This window comes from Canis lupus, chromosome 18 (genome assembly GCF_003254725.2).
Source record: "Canis lupus dingo isolate Sandy chromosome 18, ASM325472v2, whole genome shotgun sequence".
NCBI lineage: Eukaryota > Metazoa > Chordata > Mammalia > Carnivora > Canidae > Canis > Canis lupus.
The window spans coordinates 52,423,412-52,438,704 of record NC_064260.1 but is presented as its reverse complement, the minus strand read 5'-3'; the positions used below and the strand labels follow the sequence as shown (position 1 = coordinate 52,438,704).

Sequence of the window (15,293 nt, the reverse complement as noted above, 5' to 3'; positions counted from 1 at the left end):
CGGTCATTGCAGACAGGGCCTCCGTAGGAAGTCATGGTGCAGTCACAGGTGAAGCCATCCCACTGTTGCAAACAGACGCCCTGGTTGGCACAGGACTCTTCGGTGCAGGTGGTGCTGGGGCCTGGAAGAGGCAGGAGGAAGGAACACCCCCCACTCAGTCAAGACCCCTCCCTCCCCAGGAGGTGTGAAAGCTTCAGAGCCAGGCCAGAGGTCCGGCTCTCAGCCCTGCCAGGCCTAAAAGGGCCAAAACCTGACAAGGGAATGGAGGCAAGGGGAAGGAACCTCAGGGACTGCTAGGTTTGGGCTTGACCTGTGATAAGAGGATGGAGGTAAGAGGCAATAGGAAGGGCAAGAGACCCCTCAGCCCCTGCAGCCCTGCCCCGGAGCTATGGGGGCACTTTGGCTGCCCCAGTGCACCTGGGCAGCTGGCCCTCCTGCAGCCTGCAGAATCACACCTAACGCCTCCACCCTACACTCACCATCACAGCCCCTCTCCACCTGCCCGATGCGGTGCAGGGCGTCAGCGATGAGGTCTGGGAGGCGTCCATTGAGGTCCACCGAGGCCAGGCAGCCCTGAAAGCCATCCCGGGAGGCCACCAGCTTGGGCAGGTTGCTGAACATGTTCTTGCTCAGACCACCAATGTACAATTCCCCTGCAAAAGAAGAGAGGTTAAAACCTAGGCACCCTGGTGTCCCCGTCCCACCTCCTGGGACACCAGCATCTGGTTGACAAATCCTCCCGGCCCGCAGCATCCCCTCCCTCCCAGACTCCAGTTTCTGTTTGGAGATCCCACGACCCACCCCCACCTCTTCCTTCTTCCTTCTCCACTTTGCCATCTGTCTGCTCCCCCACCCCAAGAGAAGCCCAGATGCCCAGGGCGGGGTTGGTGGGGAGGGGTGGGAGCAGCTGGAAGAACGGGCTCCATGCTCTCTCCCACACATCTGATTCCAGTTCCGGCCTGTAATCAGGGCCTTTCAGAGACATGAGGCCCCATCTGCACCACTCCCACTCCCTTGCTTCTCTGTTCCCACGGCTCCTTCAAGCCTCTCTCAGCCAGCTCAGTGCTCTGACCCTGTCTCCCTCTCCCCCACAACCGGCGCTGGGCCTAGGGACTCTGAGTGACTCCAGGAAGTTCTCCTCAGGGACACCTGATCCCAGGCACTGCTGCCTGGCCATATCGCACCCAACTCCCTGGAAGTCTTGGCCAGCCCTAGCAAAGCTTCGGCAAGACAGTCTTGGCCACCAGCTCCTTGCAACACAAGACTAGCTAGCCCAAGCCACCCTGGGGTTTGCCGCCACTATGGATTATCTGTGACACATCGCCCCCTTCCGGGGGCCTGGAGGATTGGCAGCACTCTGCCAGTACCTGACCAGGCTTCCAGCTCCAACTCGGAGCCTGGTTCACTTGGTGACCTAAGGCAAGCTATCTAGCCTCTGAAGCTCCCATTTTCTCCTCTCCAAGGGGGGGGGGGGGTGAATTCCCTGGTCTCTGAGGACCCTCCCCTAGCCCAGACAGTCTGAATCACACTGACACAAAGGGGTCCCCAGGGGCTGAGGGCTACTCAGAGCCTGTGAAAGAGGTGGCTCATGTTGCCCCGGTGGCCTCGAGAAGCCTCAGGCCTCATCTTCATTTCTGTTCCAAGCCCTGGGCCTGGAGGCTCCTCCTTCTTCCCTGCTCTCTCAGGCACCCATTCTGCGGGCAGGCAAGGACTACTTCCATGGCTACCCAAGAGGCCAGGGGAATGCGTGACTCTGGTATGACACAAAGCCTACAAGGGAAGCCTGAATCCAAGAGTCGCCTGAGCTAGCCTGGCCAGTGCCCAGTGTATATGACAAGGGCAGCAGGCAGGCACCCCACAACTACTACTCGGTCGTCCCTTTATCAACTGCTCCCTCCTTTCCCATCTGGAGGAGGCACCTGCCAGGGCACTAAGCTCCCCAATCCCTTTCAAACCCTCAACCAAGGCAGACTGCTCAAGCTGGGGGGCCAAAAGGCCTTCAGAAGCCCTGGACCACCTACTGCTAGCTCTAGAGCGAGGCCGCCAAGCTCCCCCCACAAGGCATATCCTGTGGCCAGGCTTTACGTGTTGAGGGCAGCCTCCTGGAGAACTGAACCGAAAACATCAGGCTGGACACAGCAGAGAAGGGGAAAGAGGTGGAGACTGTGGGCGGGGGAGAGAGAGGACCACCCAACTGAAAGAGCACACTGGTCAGGGATGGGAGGCAGCTCGCTGAGGCCGAGAGGTGTCTGAGTTAGGGCCAGGCCTCCTCCACAGGCCCCAGGCCCCACCTTTGAGATCGAGGTTTCGGGCGCCATTGGAGTGCTGTGTGACCGTGCGGGAGTCGATCTTGAGAGTGTGCACATTGCCTGGGTCCCTGGACACCACCACGTTGTGCCACTGGTTGTCATTGACCGGTTTGTCTGAGTTCCCCTTCATCAAGGATGGGCCATTCCCCAGGTCAAACACGTAGTGGATGTACCTGCCCCATGGTAGGGAGGAGACACCGGTCAAGGCAGGGGCAGTGCTGGGAAGGCAGAGTAAAGAGGAGCTATGGCTTGCGGGGACCCTAGGTACCACAGGATAGAGAGGGAGACCCAGGAGCAGAAGGACCCAGCCCAAGGGCAAGAGGTTGCTGGTGTGAGGTCCGATCATGCGGAGAACGTGGGATGGAGGGCCACAGAGGAGCCGGATCCTGTAACAGGCTCAGAAGGGGAGCTGGTGGGGGGATAGATTCGTGGGGACAACAGGGACCTCCAGGGGTGGGACAGAGATGCTCTGGGAGGGGGTCCTCAGACAAGAGAGGCCATAGGGGCAGGGGCCCTGCCTTCTGCCTACAGAGAGGACCTGCCTGAGCCAGGACAGTGAATGAAGAACAGACACAACTGGGAAAATCCTGGTGAGGCAGTAACGGGGGAGTAGCCAGAGTGGAGGAAGGGGGTGCTGCTTTTCCATCTTGGCAGGTGGCTGGGGACTTGAGCCCTGAGCTATGGGTTCAGGGGACTGGATGTCTCAGCCAGCAGCTGGGGGCCAGATTCTGGGCAGCCCAGGAAGGGGAATCCCTTCCTCGCCAGTGGTGCCGCGCCCAGCACCTCACCCCTTGACCAGCTCGATGACAATGAAGTCATTGCCATTGCCCGAGTTGAACAGGAGAAGCCCATCGGGGGCTGTGGTCTTGAACTGGAAGAATAGGTGCATGGAAGCGTAAGCTTGGAGCGTGGCGAGAGCCAGGTAGCTGCTGCGACTCTTGAAGGTGACAGGATCGGCCACGATGGCCCGCAGGCCAAAACGAGCGTTGAGCTCGCAGTAGGTGATGTCGCCATCCTTGCACTGGTCCATGTAGGGCTGGCCGTTGAACACCAGCCCGCTCAGGTGCCCGATGAAGTTGGAGGGGACCACAGAGATGAAGCGCCGCTCTGTCATGATGCCTGTCTCAATGTTGTGGAACTCCAGCCGCGTGTGGGCTCCTGCCATCTGTCCTGCTCAGGACCAGAGACAGAGATGAGGCAGGCAGACTGGGGGATCATTTCCGGGGCTGGGCCTTGGGTGCCAGGAGCCTCGGCTCCACATAAGAGCCTCAGTGGTGATGGGGGAGGGGGGTTGCTGGCAACAGGGCCCAGGAGGAGCCAGACAACTCGGTGGCCTAGTGCTCACAGCCATCCGGGGCCATGCCACCTGCAAGGAGCTCAAACAGTCCCCCATGGTCAGGGGGCCCCCCATACTATACCACCCTCAGGGAGAGATTACCACGGTAGCTCGCCAGAATGTGGTCCCTAGGAGTGGAGACCCAGGCAGCTGTCACCAAGAACAGGGCCACCCACAGATCGTTAGAAATGTACCCACTCCCTGGTCTCAGACCACTTACCTTCCACGGTGACGTTGTCCACAGACAGCTGCAAGCTCTTGCCACGCCGCACCACCCTCACCGTGTGCCACTCGTTATCATTGAGCTTGTGCCCGGCAAAGAGCGTCTCAGGGCCTTTACCTGTGGCACCAATGGGGGAGTGAGCACGGCCCTCACACGCACTCGCATATGGCTCCGTGGGCCCCCCCAAGCACACAGAGTCTTCTCCCCACCCCCCGCGTACACACATGTGCGCCCAGGTCCACACATTCAACCTATGGCACATATTCAGCTGTGCCACACACCCACCCACACACACACACAAGTACACACACTCATGCTATTTTTACACACCCAGTCATAAATCGAGATAACACTCAGTGCTGCCATTCTGGGCAATTTCCAAGGGCATCATTGGATTAGAATTTGATGAGAATGGTGCCTCCAGAGTTGTGCCCTGAGGCCTCGCACACAGACACCCATACCTACAACCAACATTTTCTTTCCAAGTCTTCTAAGGAACTTCAATGTCAGTGTGTGTAGCCAGCAGTGAAATTCCCAGCATATAGTCATAGACCTATAATTTTCAAAAATACAGAGCATTACCATGCTCCCACTTGTATTGTGTACTCCCAGCTCCGTTGCTGGCGGTGAGACCTTCACATAGACACACAGCTCCCCCATCTACAGAGGGTCCCCATGTGACCTCTCTGTACACAATTGGTCAACTCCACACCCCTGGATGTGCAACCACACACGCAGCACAACCAACATGGCCAGAGAGAGGAACGTTTCTTAGCAATTATGACCATTTATTCAAGATCAGAATTATCTGACCCCAAGTCTAGAACAAAATATCTTTTTCTTTAGGATGATATGAAACTGTGCTGCACTCCCAGATCACCACCCAGACCCCCAGTGCTCAGGCTAGCGGGGACAGGGTTCACCACTCATGGGCACACAGGTACCAAACACACACAGAACCACGCTGAGCGTGCACGTGCACACACACACACACACACACACAGCCCCTCGGCCTGTGTCTGCCATGTTCCCAGTGCTCTCTTGCATGACATCAGGGCACACCACGCAGAAACACTCTCCCGAAGACAGAACATTGAGCCCAGCACACCCGGATGCTCAGAAATGCCCACACCTGCTCTCCGTCTCACCCAGCTGAGAGCCTCTAAATGCACCCCCTCTCAATGCACCCCCACATGGCAGAAACTCAGCCCCTGCCTGACACAGGAGCTGTGGAGGGCTGAACTTTGAAGCCCGGACCCTCATCTTCTTCTTTGCGGGCCTCGCCCTCCCCCTTGTGGCCACCTCTGAAGATGCAGTGGAACTTCCCAGCGCCTCTCCGGCTTCTGGCCATAGGGTGGGGGGCTGTCCTGCTGCGGGTGCCACCAAGTCTTTGTCCCCCCCACCAAGTCTTTGCCCCACCTTCTTGGGGACTTGAGATGACAAGGTCTCCTGGCCTTCTCAGAGCTAGTGAGCGTGCTGACCCAGGGCCCTCCACCAGCCCTTCCTGGTTCAGCCTCATTGGTTCTGCCCTCCACAGCCACCCCACCCCCACCGCCCTCATGCCTGCTCCCCTCCCCACACCCATTGCCCAATCCCCACACAGGCTAGTGAGGAAGGCTGTCCTCCCCACACTGTCCCTCCCCAGATCCCAGTGCCCAGCATCCCAGGACCCTGGGGGCTCTGCAGAAGAAGAGGGAAGCCACTTACTGGGTGCGCAGCCGACGCGCAGGCAGTCTGGGGGGGCCATGGGGCGGGCAGAGGGGGAGGGGAGACAAAAAGGTAGAACAAGTTTTTTTTTTTACATCCTTCATAGGGAGGGGTGTCTGCGGGCGGGGGTTCCCCCCGGGACCACTTTCTGGGGACCACGCGTGCCCAGGTGCCCTCTTCCCTTCCTCAGTTGGATCCATCCCTCCTGCCCCCAAGAGGGCTCCAACCCTCCCCAGAGCTGGGAGGCAGGGCAGTCAGGTGATGGGAAGAGGAGCCCAGGCCTCTCGTGTCTGAGGGAGATGGGCACCTTGGGAATCCCAGTCGTACAGGGGATCATAGTGGGGCTGCAGGCTTGACCCACCCCACATCTCCGCATTTCTGGGAGGGAGATGTCTGGGGAGGGCCAGAAGCCCTGCATCCCCTGCTCTGGGACGACTTCCTGCTCAGAGCCCAAGTTATGACACATCACTCTCCATGCCCGCCCTGGGCTCTGAGCTAAATGACGGGGTCTGTCCCAGGGCTCCCTTCCGGTGGCCATACACCTCCCAGAGTCCCAGGGGAGTAGCACCACCCCTACAGGAACCTTCCTTCTACCCTTCCTAACATGGAGGATGCAAGGCTGCCACTGGGGACTGCAGTGATCCTTCACCCTAGAGCAGCTAGTATCAATCTGTGCTACGGAGGGGTCAGGGCCTCACAGATGGGGACACTGGAGCCCCAAATTATTATTTCAGAGGACACACAGCAAATCAGGGACAAGCAGGCAAAGTCTCCTGCTCCTGCCCCACCTCTCTGCTCCAGCACTGCTATCCTATGACTCCAGGATCAGCAGGCTCCACGTGGCCAGAAAGCACACTATCTACACAAAACTGCAGCCCAGGGCCCCAGGGCCTTGGGCTGTCCCCCCGAAGGGACACATTACCCACAACTTGTTAGGTGGCCAACCTTACAGAGAGAACAGAACACTAGGGTCCTAGGAAGTTGAGGCTTAGGGCCCTTTGGACACCTGCACCAAGCCATCAGACCCAGAAAGCCTAAGGCCGCAGGAAGTCCTACACCCTGGGGCACAGGAGCTGGATCCTAATCTCATTATGCGGCTGTGGGCAAATCTCTCTTCTCTGAGCCTCAGCCTTCCTTCCTGTGAGCTGAGAACAAGAGACAGATGTCTAGTGGGGTGGCCCTGGTCTTTCAGGAAAAGGACAGCTTCCAGGAATATCCTGGCATCCTGCGGCTCCTCCCAGGACAGGCTCTGCCCGCACCCCTGCACCCAGGAAGCAAAGGCAGAGGGGGGCAATGTGGCATCCCATGGGCTCCTGAAGGTTCCTGTAGGGGAGGTAAACCGATTCCCCTGTGGCTCTGAGGGCACGGGCCCCTCGGGCAGTACGGCTGAGCTCTACACGCGTCGTCAACCACAGCAGAAGAGTGGGGGGGAGCAGCCGGGACCCTAAGCCACAGCCTGGCACCAAGGGAGGGAAGAGAAAGCAGAGGAAGGCGGAGGAACAGGTTCAGGGGGAAGTCAGAGGCACAGTAAGAGGAAGGAGGTAGAAAGAGTGCAGAGAGAGAAGAGGAAGGAAGGGGGAGCCAAGGGAAGACACTACAGGAGGGGTCAGGGGAAGGGTGGGAGGGTGCCAGGCCTGGAGTCAGGTCGCGGGGGCTCTCTTTGGGCCAGCAGAGTCTTCACCAATGAAGGGTCCAAAAAAGAAAAAAGAGGCTGGAAGGGCAGGTGATCCCCTGCTGGGAAAAGCTGTTCTTCCCCTCCCCAGCAGGGGAGCACTGGGAATGGGGGCCCATCTGTCCAGAGAAGAGGTGTCAGCTCCAGGTCCGCCCCCGGCAATGACCCCACTCTCAGAAGCCCCACTCCAGTGGGATTTGGGGACAGCAAGCACCCCATGAAGACTGCAGGAAAGAGCCGGCACCATCCCAGAGGCCAGCAGAAAGCAGGAGTGAGAGCGGGTGCCAACCCTTCCACACACGCACCCGCCCAGAGCCCAGCTCAGGCCGCTTTAGCTAAGTGACCTGTTAGCTAGTCACCTGTGTCTCAGGTTCAGGGAATGAACGGAGGTGACAGGTCTACGCAGACCTACCAGAGTCCTAGCAGGACGCAGAGACCAGGATGAGGGGATGAGTGTGTGCAGAAACAGATGCCTGCATGTTAAGGAACCTAGGGTAAAGGACCCAGGCTTCCTGCTGCACACCCACTCAATCCCCTGCCCAACTCAGACCCTACAGATTGGAGACAGTGAGTCCAAGGCTTCTCTGCAAGGAGCCTCAGGAGCCCACGGACCAAAGGTTCGTCTCAGAGGTAACACTTAAGAGCGGCGGCATGCAGTGCTTGTCCAGAGCACTCCCCCCAGCAGCCCAGCCTATTGGAAGAGCCTGGGAACCACTGTCGGCCCCAGATGGGCACAAGGCACCCTTCCACGGCCTCGGGAATTAACAGGCTTTGGAACATAATGCTTATTCAGCCTGGCTTACAACAAGAACGAGATAAGCTTACTCTGTATGGCCTGAAAGGTCTGCCAGTGGGAATTTCAGAAAGAGTGGACCCGGTGATTAGAATGGTCGTCGGAGGAAGGGGCCTGGGACACGGGCCTCTGAGCAGAGATGCAGGAACCAACAGTTAATTCGCATATGAGACAGGTGGGGAGGCGGGGTGCTGGCTGGAGGAGATAGCTTCTAAGGGTAGCTCCAGCTTGGAGATTCTCTAATTATGATACGCCGTTCATGTCAGCCTCACTGATGGCTGGGACTGTGCCCGCCTGGTGGAGGGCCCCAAGGGACGGCCCAGGCTGGGCAATGGCCTGGGAAGCCATACCAAGGGCAAAAGGACCCGGGATCACAGGTTACACTGGAACAGGGTGAAGAATCCAGGGGAGTCCAGTGTTCTCTGGGAACGGAGGTCAACCACCCTGCAGACAGGGTGCTTACGGTATTGCTCAATGTCTGCAGGCATGGTGGAGGCCAAGGGACAGGACAGGAGGCACTGTCCAGCTTCTCTAGTATCCTCTGCCTGGAAGGAGGCAGCAGCTCTTGGTTGGTCTTTCCTGGCCCTGCAAATGCCCTGCTTCCTGAAGCTGGCACTGAGTGCCTCCTCCAGGCTATCCCCCCAAGGGTCATTGGCAGCCTCACTTTCTTCTTTAGGACTCAGCACCAAGCATGTGTCCTACCACTGAGCATCTGACAGGTTGCACAGCTGCCCCCCTACGTCTGCCTTCCTTCCCTACAGGACAAGACCTTGAGGCCGGAGATCGAGCCTTGCCAGGTTTCCCTCTGTTCCCCCGTAGTAAATCCTGCCCAGAACCAGAGCTTTGGTGCTGTCCCTCACCTGTGAGGCCCCAACAGCCCTGGATAGCAAGCAGGATGGAGAAGCAGGGGCCAGACTGGGTCATGCAATGTGGAAGCAAGCCCCAGGCCTGGCTCTAAGCTTAGGTCCCTACCCTGGTAAGATCTGTCTTTGAGAAGGCTGGATGAGTGTCTATGTATGCATCATGCTTCTGTACAATGCCTTCACTCCCATTATTCCATCTGAGCCTCAAAACCACCACAGAAGGTAAGCAGAGCAAGGATCCTTAACCTCATTTTACAGATAAAGCAGAGGCTCAGAAGAGGGGAATGACTTACCCAAGAGTCGAAAAGACCAGGTCTGAAACCCAGATTTCCTGGCCCCAGGCCCAATGCTCGTCCCATCAGAGCCTAAGGCTGAATGGTTGGGTGTGGATCACACAGCAGCCACATGCCTCCCCAGACACGTGTCACTTGGTATTATCGACAACTGCATCTGTACCAAGCATTTGGTCACAGCTTGTCATGAGCCATATTAGAGATGGCATCTCTGCGTGGGGCCCGGCACAGCCATGGGTGAGAGGCTATAAGACAGGTGAGAGATGGGAGGACTGTCTTGCTGGCCGGCATCCTGGGGGACACCTTGTTCTCTGACTTTTAAGTATTTATGAGGCACAGACTGAAAAGCATGCTAATGGGAAGGAGAGGGTCTTAGATCCTAAGGGTGAAAGGTCCTGAGGACCCGCCAGGGAACTTTTTCCTGGCCAAGGACACTGCCTCCTATCTAAAGACAGCCCAAGTCAGGAGGAAGCATCTGCCTTCCCTGTAAACAGAAGGCCAGAGAGGTTCCCGATTGTATCACCACCAAACACAAGGAGCCATGTGCTTACTGTGAGGAGAACACATACCTCTCAGGGCGAAGGACTATGTCACACCGGGTCTGGGTACACAGACCAGGGCAGTCTGAGAAGCGAGGGGCCACTCATGGGGTCCTAGGTTGGTGCCTTCCTCCTGTGACAATTTCAGGGGTGCCAGGGGATGTACAGACCACGGAACATCGGCCAGAGGGTGTTTCCCTTCCCACTTTCCCCCTGCAGCGCTGCCCCCCACCAGCCACTCTGTGGGCTGTGATGATGGCCAGAAGCAGAGCTTCACAGAGCCCTTACGTTTCCCAACTCTGGAACCCTGGCCATTTGCACACCTCCCTGCTTCCAGCCCCCACCCTGCTTGGCAAATCCTTGTCCTAGGAGTACAAAGACCAAGTGGCCAAAAGGGAAAAGGAAAGACATTTTATAAATTTATTAACAAGGCAATGGGGCCCCAAAAGGCCACAGTCTGTCCCACAAAATGGCCTAGAGACCAAAGTTAGGGTGAAACTCTAGATCAATATTTAAAAGCTCAAAGCTTTGTGTTCTCTCCAGTTGAGGATCCTAATCTGCTCAGAAGAATCCTACTCCTCTTCCTGCCCAGGAGGCAATGAGTCACCCTCGTGGTCCGAATCTTCCGATGTGGCAGGCCCCTGGGGGCTATACTTCTATGTGGTATGAAATGGACAGTTGTGAGCCCAGCCTGGATGGCTCAGGACCTCTAATTTCCAGCGTTCCCCTGACCAAAAGCCTCACCAAGACAGGATCCTCGTCGTCACTGTTGTAACCCAGGTGCAGAATACACTGGCATCTACAATGTGTCCCATAGACATGAGCCAAGTGAGTGCACCTGCTGTTTCCTTTCTGCCCCAGCAGGCCTGATGGCCCTGCCCATACAGACACCCTGGGAACTGCCTGGTGAAGTGGGGCCTCAGCCTGCTCTAGGCAGGAGCAGAGACGGCCAACTGTCTGACAGTGAGGATTCTTGTTGCCCTCTATCCCCTAGTCTGTTAAAGGCAATGGGAAAACATTGTACCTTTAGGGCAAAGGACCTGGGTTTGAGTCTGGGCTCCTTCCGAGCTATTGCTGGCTTTATGATGTTGGGTAAATCAGTAAGTGAATTTCACAATCTATAAAACAGGTAAAGCCAAGCCCAGCAGGTGATCCTGTGGCTTCACAGGGCAGCTATGGGACTCAAACGTGAAAGCAGACAAGAAAGATATGTCCTGAGATGTCCAGGGTCACCTGTGTACCTATGCACACAAACACACAGCTCTTTAAACGCAGAGCAGATGAGAGTGGCTACGTACAGGGCCAGGTCCTCTTCATCTCCAGACAAGCTGACCTGCGCTCAGGCTTAACACCACTAGGCATCTGCAGGTCCTTCCCAAATGAATGAACCCGCAAAAGAGTAAGTGGATGAGCCGACAACCAAGAATAAGCTATATTGTTACACGTGTATGCAGGACAGACACCACCAAACCCAAATGAGTGCCCTGGGAGAGCGGTTGTCATACCAAGCGCACTTGGGGAGATGGTATGGCCATACTCAGGGTACCCCCATACATAGTGTTGCCAAATCCCCTACACTGTGCATCCTTGCTGGGGATGAAGCTCTCAGGGGCTCTGACCCAAATTGGCACCTCCCTTACCCACTCTCAGTGGTGCTACCACCAGCTTCTCCAGACAGAGGGGGTGTGGTGAGAGGCAGGGACAGAGAAGGGACCAGAACACAAGGTGGGGTGGTTACCGAGGTTGACAGTGAGCTTCATCTGGCCCCCGTCCAGCTCGAGGCGCAGGGTGTCGGCTGACTCCCTGGAGGTGGTGGCCATCATTAGCCCATAGGCCCGCTGGGACATGAAGCGCAGAGACACATCCTCCGCCTCCGTGTGCATGGCATTGGGCAGCATGATCTTCATATACATGGAGCCATCATAGCTCAGGACCGTGGCCTCTGCCCCAGAAGTGGGGGAAGAGGGAATCGGGGTACAGGTGAAGGCCAGTGGAGGGAAAGAGAAGACCGAGAGGATCGTTACAAGGATGGCAGACCCAGGGCTGGCCCGTGAGGGAGGGGCACCCTGAGGAAGAGGCACAGGACGGGCAGTGGGGACATGTGGAGTGAAAACCAGCCTCACCTCTCTCGCAGACCCGCCCCAGAAAGCCGGTCCCGACGCAGTCACAGACGAAGCGGTTCCAGCCCTCTCGACAGATGCCCCCATTGCGACAGGGGGCAGAGGCACACTGCTTCAGTGTCTCCCGGGAGCAGAAGGGGGTGATGCCCACTGCCCCCTGAGCCTCGGCCAGGCCCCGAAGGTCTCGGCTGCGCCCATCTATGAAGAGGTCTCGCACACAGCCCACGTAGCCAGCCCGGAGCGCCGCTGTCCACACCTCTGGGGGCAGAGGCAGGTCCACCCGCCCCCCTTCAGGGAGACCGCCTAGGTACAGCTCACTCTCCAGGTCCAGAATCTCACTTTCCCCCGTGGCCAAGAACGGTGTGCTGCGGCTGTTCACCGAGATGGAGCCTAGGGATCAACGGAGAGTGTGCCTCAGTGACGAAGGCAGGATAGAGAGTCAACATGCGCCAGAAAGAGATCCCTGGCCTCCCACCCCACACCCGTAGCCCTGGGCCAGAGGGTCAGCCTTATTTGCTGCCGTGGATATGACCTGACAAATATTCCAAGTTCAGGAACTCAGGTGAGCCATCTCCAGCCAGCTGCCGTGGGCAGTGGTCCTCTGTCCAGACTCCTCTCCCTGCACCTACATGAGTCTTCAGAGGATGCCAACCGCAGGCAGACATGCCCCAAAAGGGCTGGATCACTCATAGGTCATTCCCCCAGCTAGTCCCTTAGGCCAGAAACCAGAGGCATGGAACCCTAAGGAAGCTAAAAGGTTTGAATCCAAAGTGTTTTCCTCCTACTAACATTTATTGAACTTTTATGACTGTATGTCAGGCACTTAGCACTTCACTCACATCCGAGTCTCAAGGTAACCCTATGAAAGTGGTCCATTATGATCCCATTTCGAAGGGGCAGGTGACGCTTAGGGAGATTGGGGAACCTGCCCAAAGAAGCACCAGAGGGTAAGAAGCAGAGCCAAAGTGCCATGCAGAGCCTGCATTATCCAACCCTCTGCCTGGCAGGCAGATCCACTCCTGAAGCCTGACACAGGATGACAGCCAGGAGAGGGGAGGCTAGGAACACAGCTTCTGTGTTGTCAGAATTCTCTGGAAGGAAAGGCTGGTTATCCTGAAGAAAAAGATTTGGGATCAAGTGGGAGCTTCAAAATCTTTACTGAGGGGTGCCTGGGTGGCTCAGCAGTTGGGCATCTGCCTTCGGCTCAGGTCATGACCCCAGGGCCTTGGGATGGAACACTGCTTGGGGCTCCCTGCTCAGTAGTGGAATCCGCTTTTCCCTCTTTTCCCTCTCCTCTTTCTGCCCTTGATCATATGCTCTCTCTCACTCACTCTTTCTCTCAAATAAATAAATGAAATCTTAAAAAAAAAAAAAAAAAAAAACCCTTTACTGAGATCTTTAAAAAGCAGAAGCTTATATAATGAAACTATTGTTTATATTTTTTAAAGATTTATTTATTTATTCATGAGAGACACAGAGAAAGAGAGAGAGAGAGAGAAGCAGAGACACAGGCAGAGGGAGAAGCAGGCTCCATGCAAGGAGCCCGATGTGGGACTTGATCCCAGGTCTCCAGGATCTCACCCGGGGCTGCAGGCGGCGCTAAACCGCTGCGCCACTGGAGCTGCCCTGTTTATATTTTTTTACTTTTCCTTCCCCTCTCCTTTCTCAAAAAGAATTCTAAAAAAAAAAAAAGTCTGCCCATCTCCATGGGGTTAAAGAGAGGTAATAAGGGTTTGGTCTCCATTAGGCCTCACTGGCCAGAGATCCTGGACAGTGTAGGGGGTGCAATGGGAGACTAAAGCATGAGCATGTGGTGTCAAACTAAGGAAGCAGAATTGGGGCCTCCTCCCTGGATGGGGATCCTCATCTGGAGCATATTCTCCTCTGCTCAAAATCTCTCCTGAACTGGAGAAGTCACTCCCCTGTCTCCTATTTTAATAACATGGCCCTAGCTTGTTCTCCCCCAACAAGGTGTCAGACGCTCCAGGGTCTTGCTGCTAAAACCCATTCCCCCACCAGGCTGCCAGATATGGACCTCGGGTCTCACCCACATTTCTATTTGTAGCAGATTCCTCAGATTGTCTACTCTACCCACCTGCTGGGGGGCCTCCAGGACATGGACACTGCCCAGCTGGACTCTCAATAAATGAACCAAATGTAGGAGAAGGAAGATGGAGGGAAAGAAAGAGATGGCAAAAGAATGTATAATGGAGAGTCAATAAGAGGAAAATAAAGCAAATACAGGTCTTGGTCCAAGATCCTTGCTCTACAACATGGAAATGGAACAACCCAAGTATCCATTGACAGATAAATAGACAAACAGTGTGGTGGTATATACATAGGATGGAATATTATTCAGCCACAAAAAGGAAGGAAATGCTGACACATGTTACAACATAGATGAAACTGAAAACACACTGAGTGAAATGAGCCAGACACAAAAGGAAAATTATTATATGATTCCATTTACAGGAGGTCCCTAGAGTAGTCAAGTCAATTCATAGAAACAGGAAGTAGGATTGTGGAGGCCAAGGGATTGGGGAGGGAGAACAGGGAGTTAGTGTTTCATAGGGACAGAGTTTCAGTTTGGGAAGATGAAAATGTTCTGGAGGTGAATGGTGGTAATGGTTATATCAGTGGGAAGGTCCTTAAGGCCACCAAACTGTGCACTTTAAAAAGTAGTTAAAAAGGTAATGTTAAGTGTCATTTAACACAATTAAAAAAGAAACACATGGAAAAAGTCAAGGAGCGCTTTGTTGGGATGCCTGCCCCAAGGCTGGGCTTAGATGTATATGTGAACGTGGGATATCAGAAATGGCCAGAGCTGGTCAAACAGTGACCCAAGGACCAGCCAGACCTGGCGTGGGGGCTCTAGAGATCTGTGGGAGGCTAAGAAGACCACTTAATGAAGGGAGAGAGGAACAGAAGGCCCCGGGGTTTTCTGCAAGGCCTAGGCAAACTTCCAATCTAGAAAGTCACTGGTCACCTATGGGGAAACCCTGAGAGGCAGCAATTGCTCTGTGAAGACCCCCAGGTGCCATCATGAGACAAAACCAGGGGATGAACCCATGTACTATAAAGTCTGGGGGAGGCGACATTTCCCTGGGGAAGAGAAAGGAAGAAACAGCCTGCCCTGAGAGGCTGATGTTTCCGGTAGCCAGAGCATGCCCCTCCTCCCCGTGTGTGAGGGGGGGAAACGGCCCCTCCGCCCAGTCTCGAGTCTGGTGCAGTGACACCTGGGGGAACATAACAATTTAGCTGTTGTTGATAAATGCTCACATTGGATAATATGTCAGTTCTCCTTTACATCAATTCATTCTCTCCTGGTCAACGCGGTGGAGTAGAGTGAAGAGAGAATTGGGCAGGAAACAAGAGGATGGGAGAAAAGACCAAAAAGGAAGAGTAGAGGAAAGGGAGGCTGGAAGCAACAGAAGTTTT

The 15,293-nt window shown here is 55.7% G+C and overlaps 1 protein-coding gene across 29 annotated transcripts in view; it reads right to left on the bottom strand.

The window, feature by feature from the left end:
- Window positions 1-15,293, bottom strand: part of NRXN2 (neurexin 2) — a 97,589-nt gene that overhangs the window by 42,038 nt on the left and 40,258 nt on the right. For 12 of the 29 annotated variants that reach the window (XM_049096976.1, XM_049096993.1, XM_049096987.1 and 9 more), the window contains 8 exons: window positions 11,859-12,245; window positions 11,474-11,677; window positions 5,576-5,602; window positions 3,866-3,994; window positions 3,098-3,479; window positions 2,292-2,482; window positions 480-653; window positions 2-121 (listed from right to left, as the gene is read on the bottom strand). In XM_049096976.1, coding sequence (XP_048952933.1) covers window positions 2-121; window positions 480-653; window positions 2,292-2,482; window positions 3,098-3,479; window positions 3,866-3,994; window positions 5,576-5,602; window positions 11,474-11,677; window positions 11,859-12,245 — 1,614 coding nt within the window. The remainder of the gene's footprint in view (window position 1; window positions 122-479; window positions 654-2,291; window positions 2,483-3,097; window positions 3,480-3,865; window positions 3,995-5,575; window positions 5,603-11,473; window positions 11,678-11,858; window positions 12,246-15,293) is intronic. The other 17 variants (XM_025446333.3, XM_049096994.1, XM_049096988.1 and 14 more) reach the window with 2 other exon arrangements.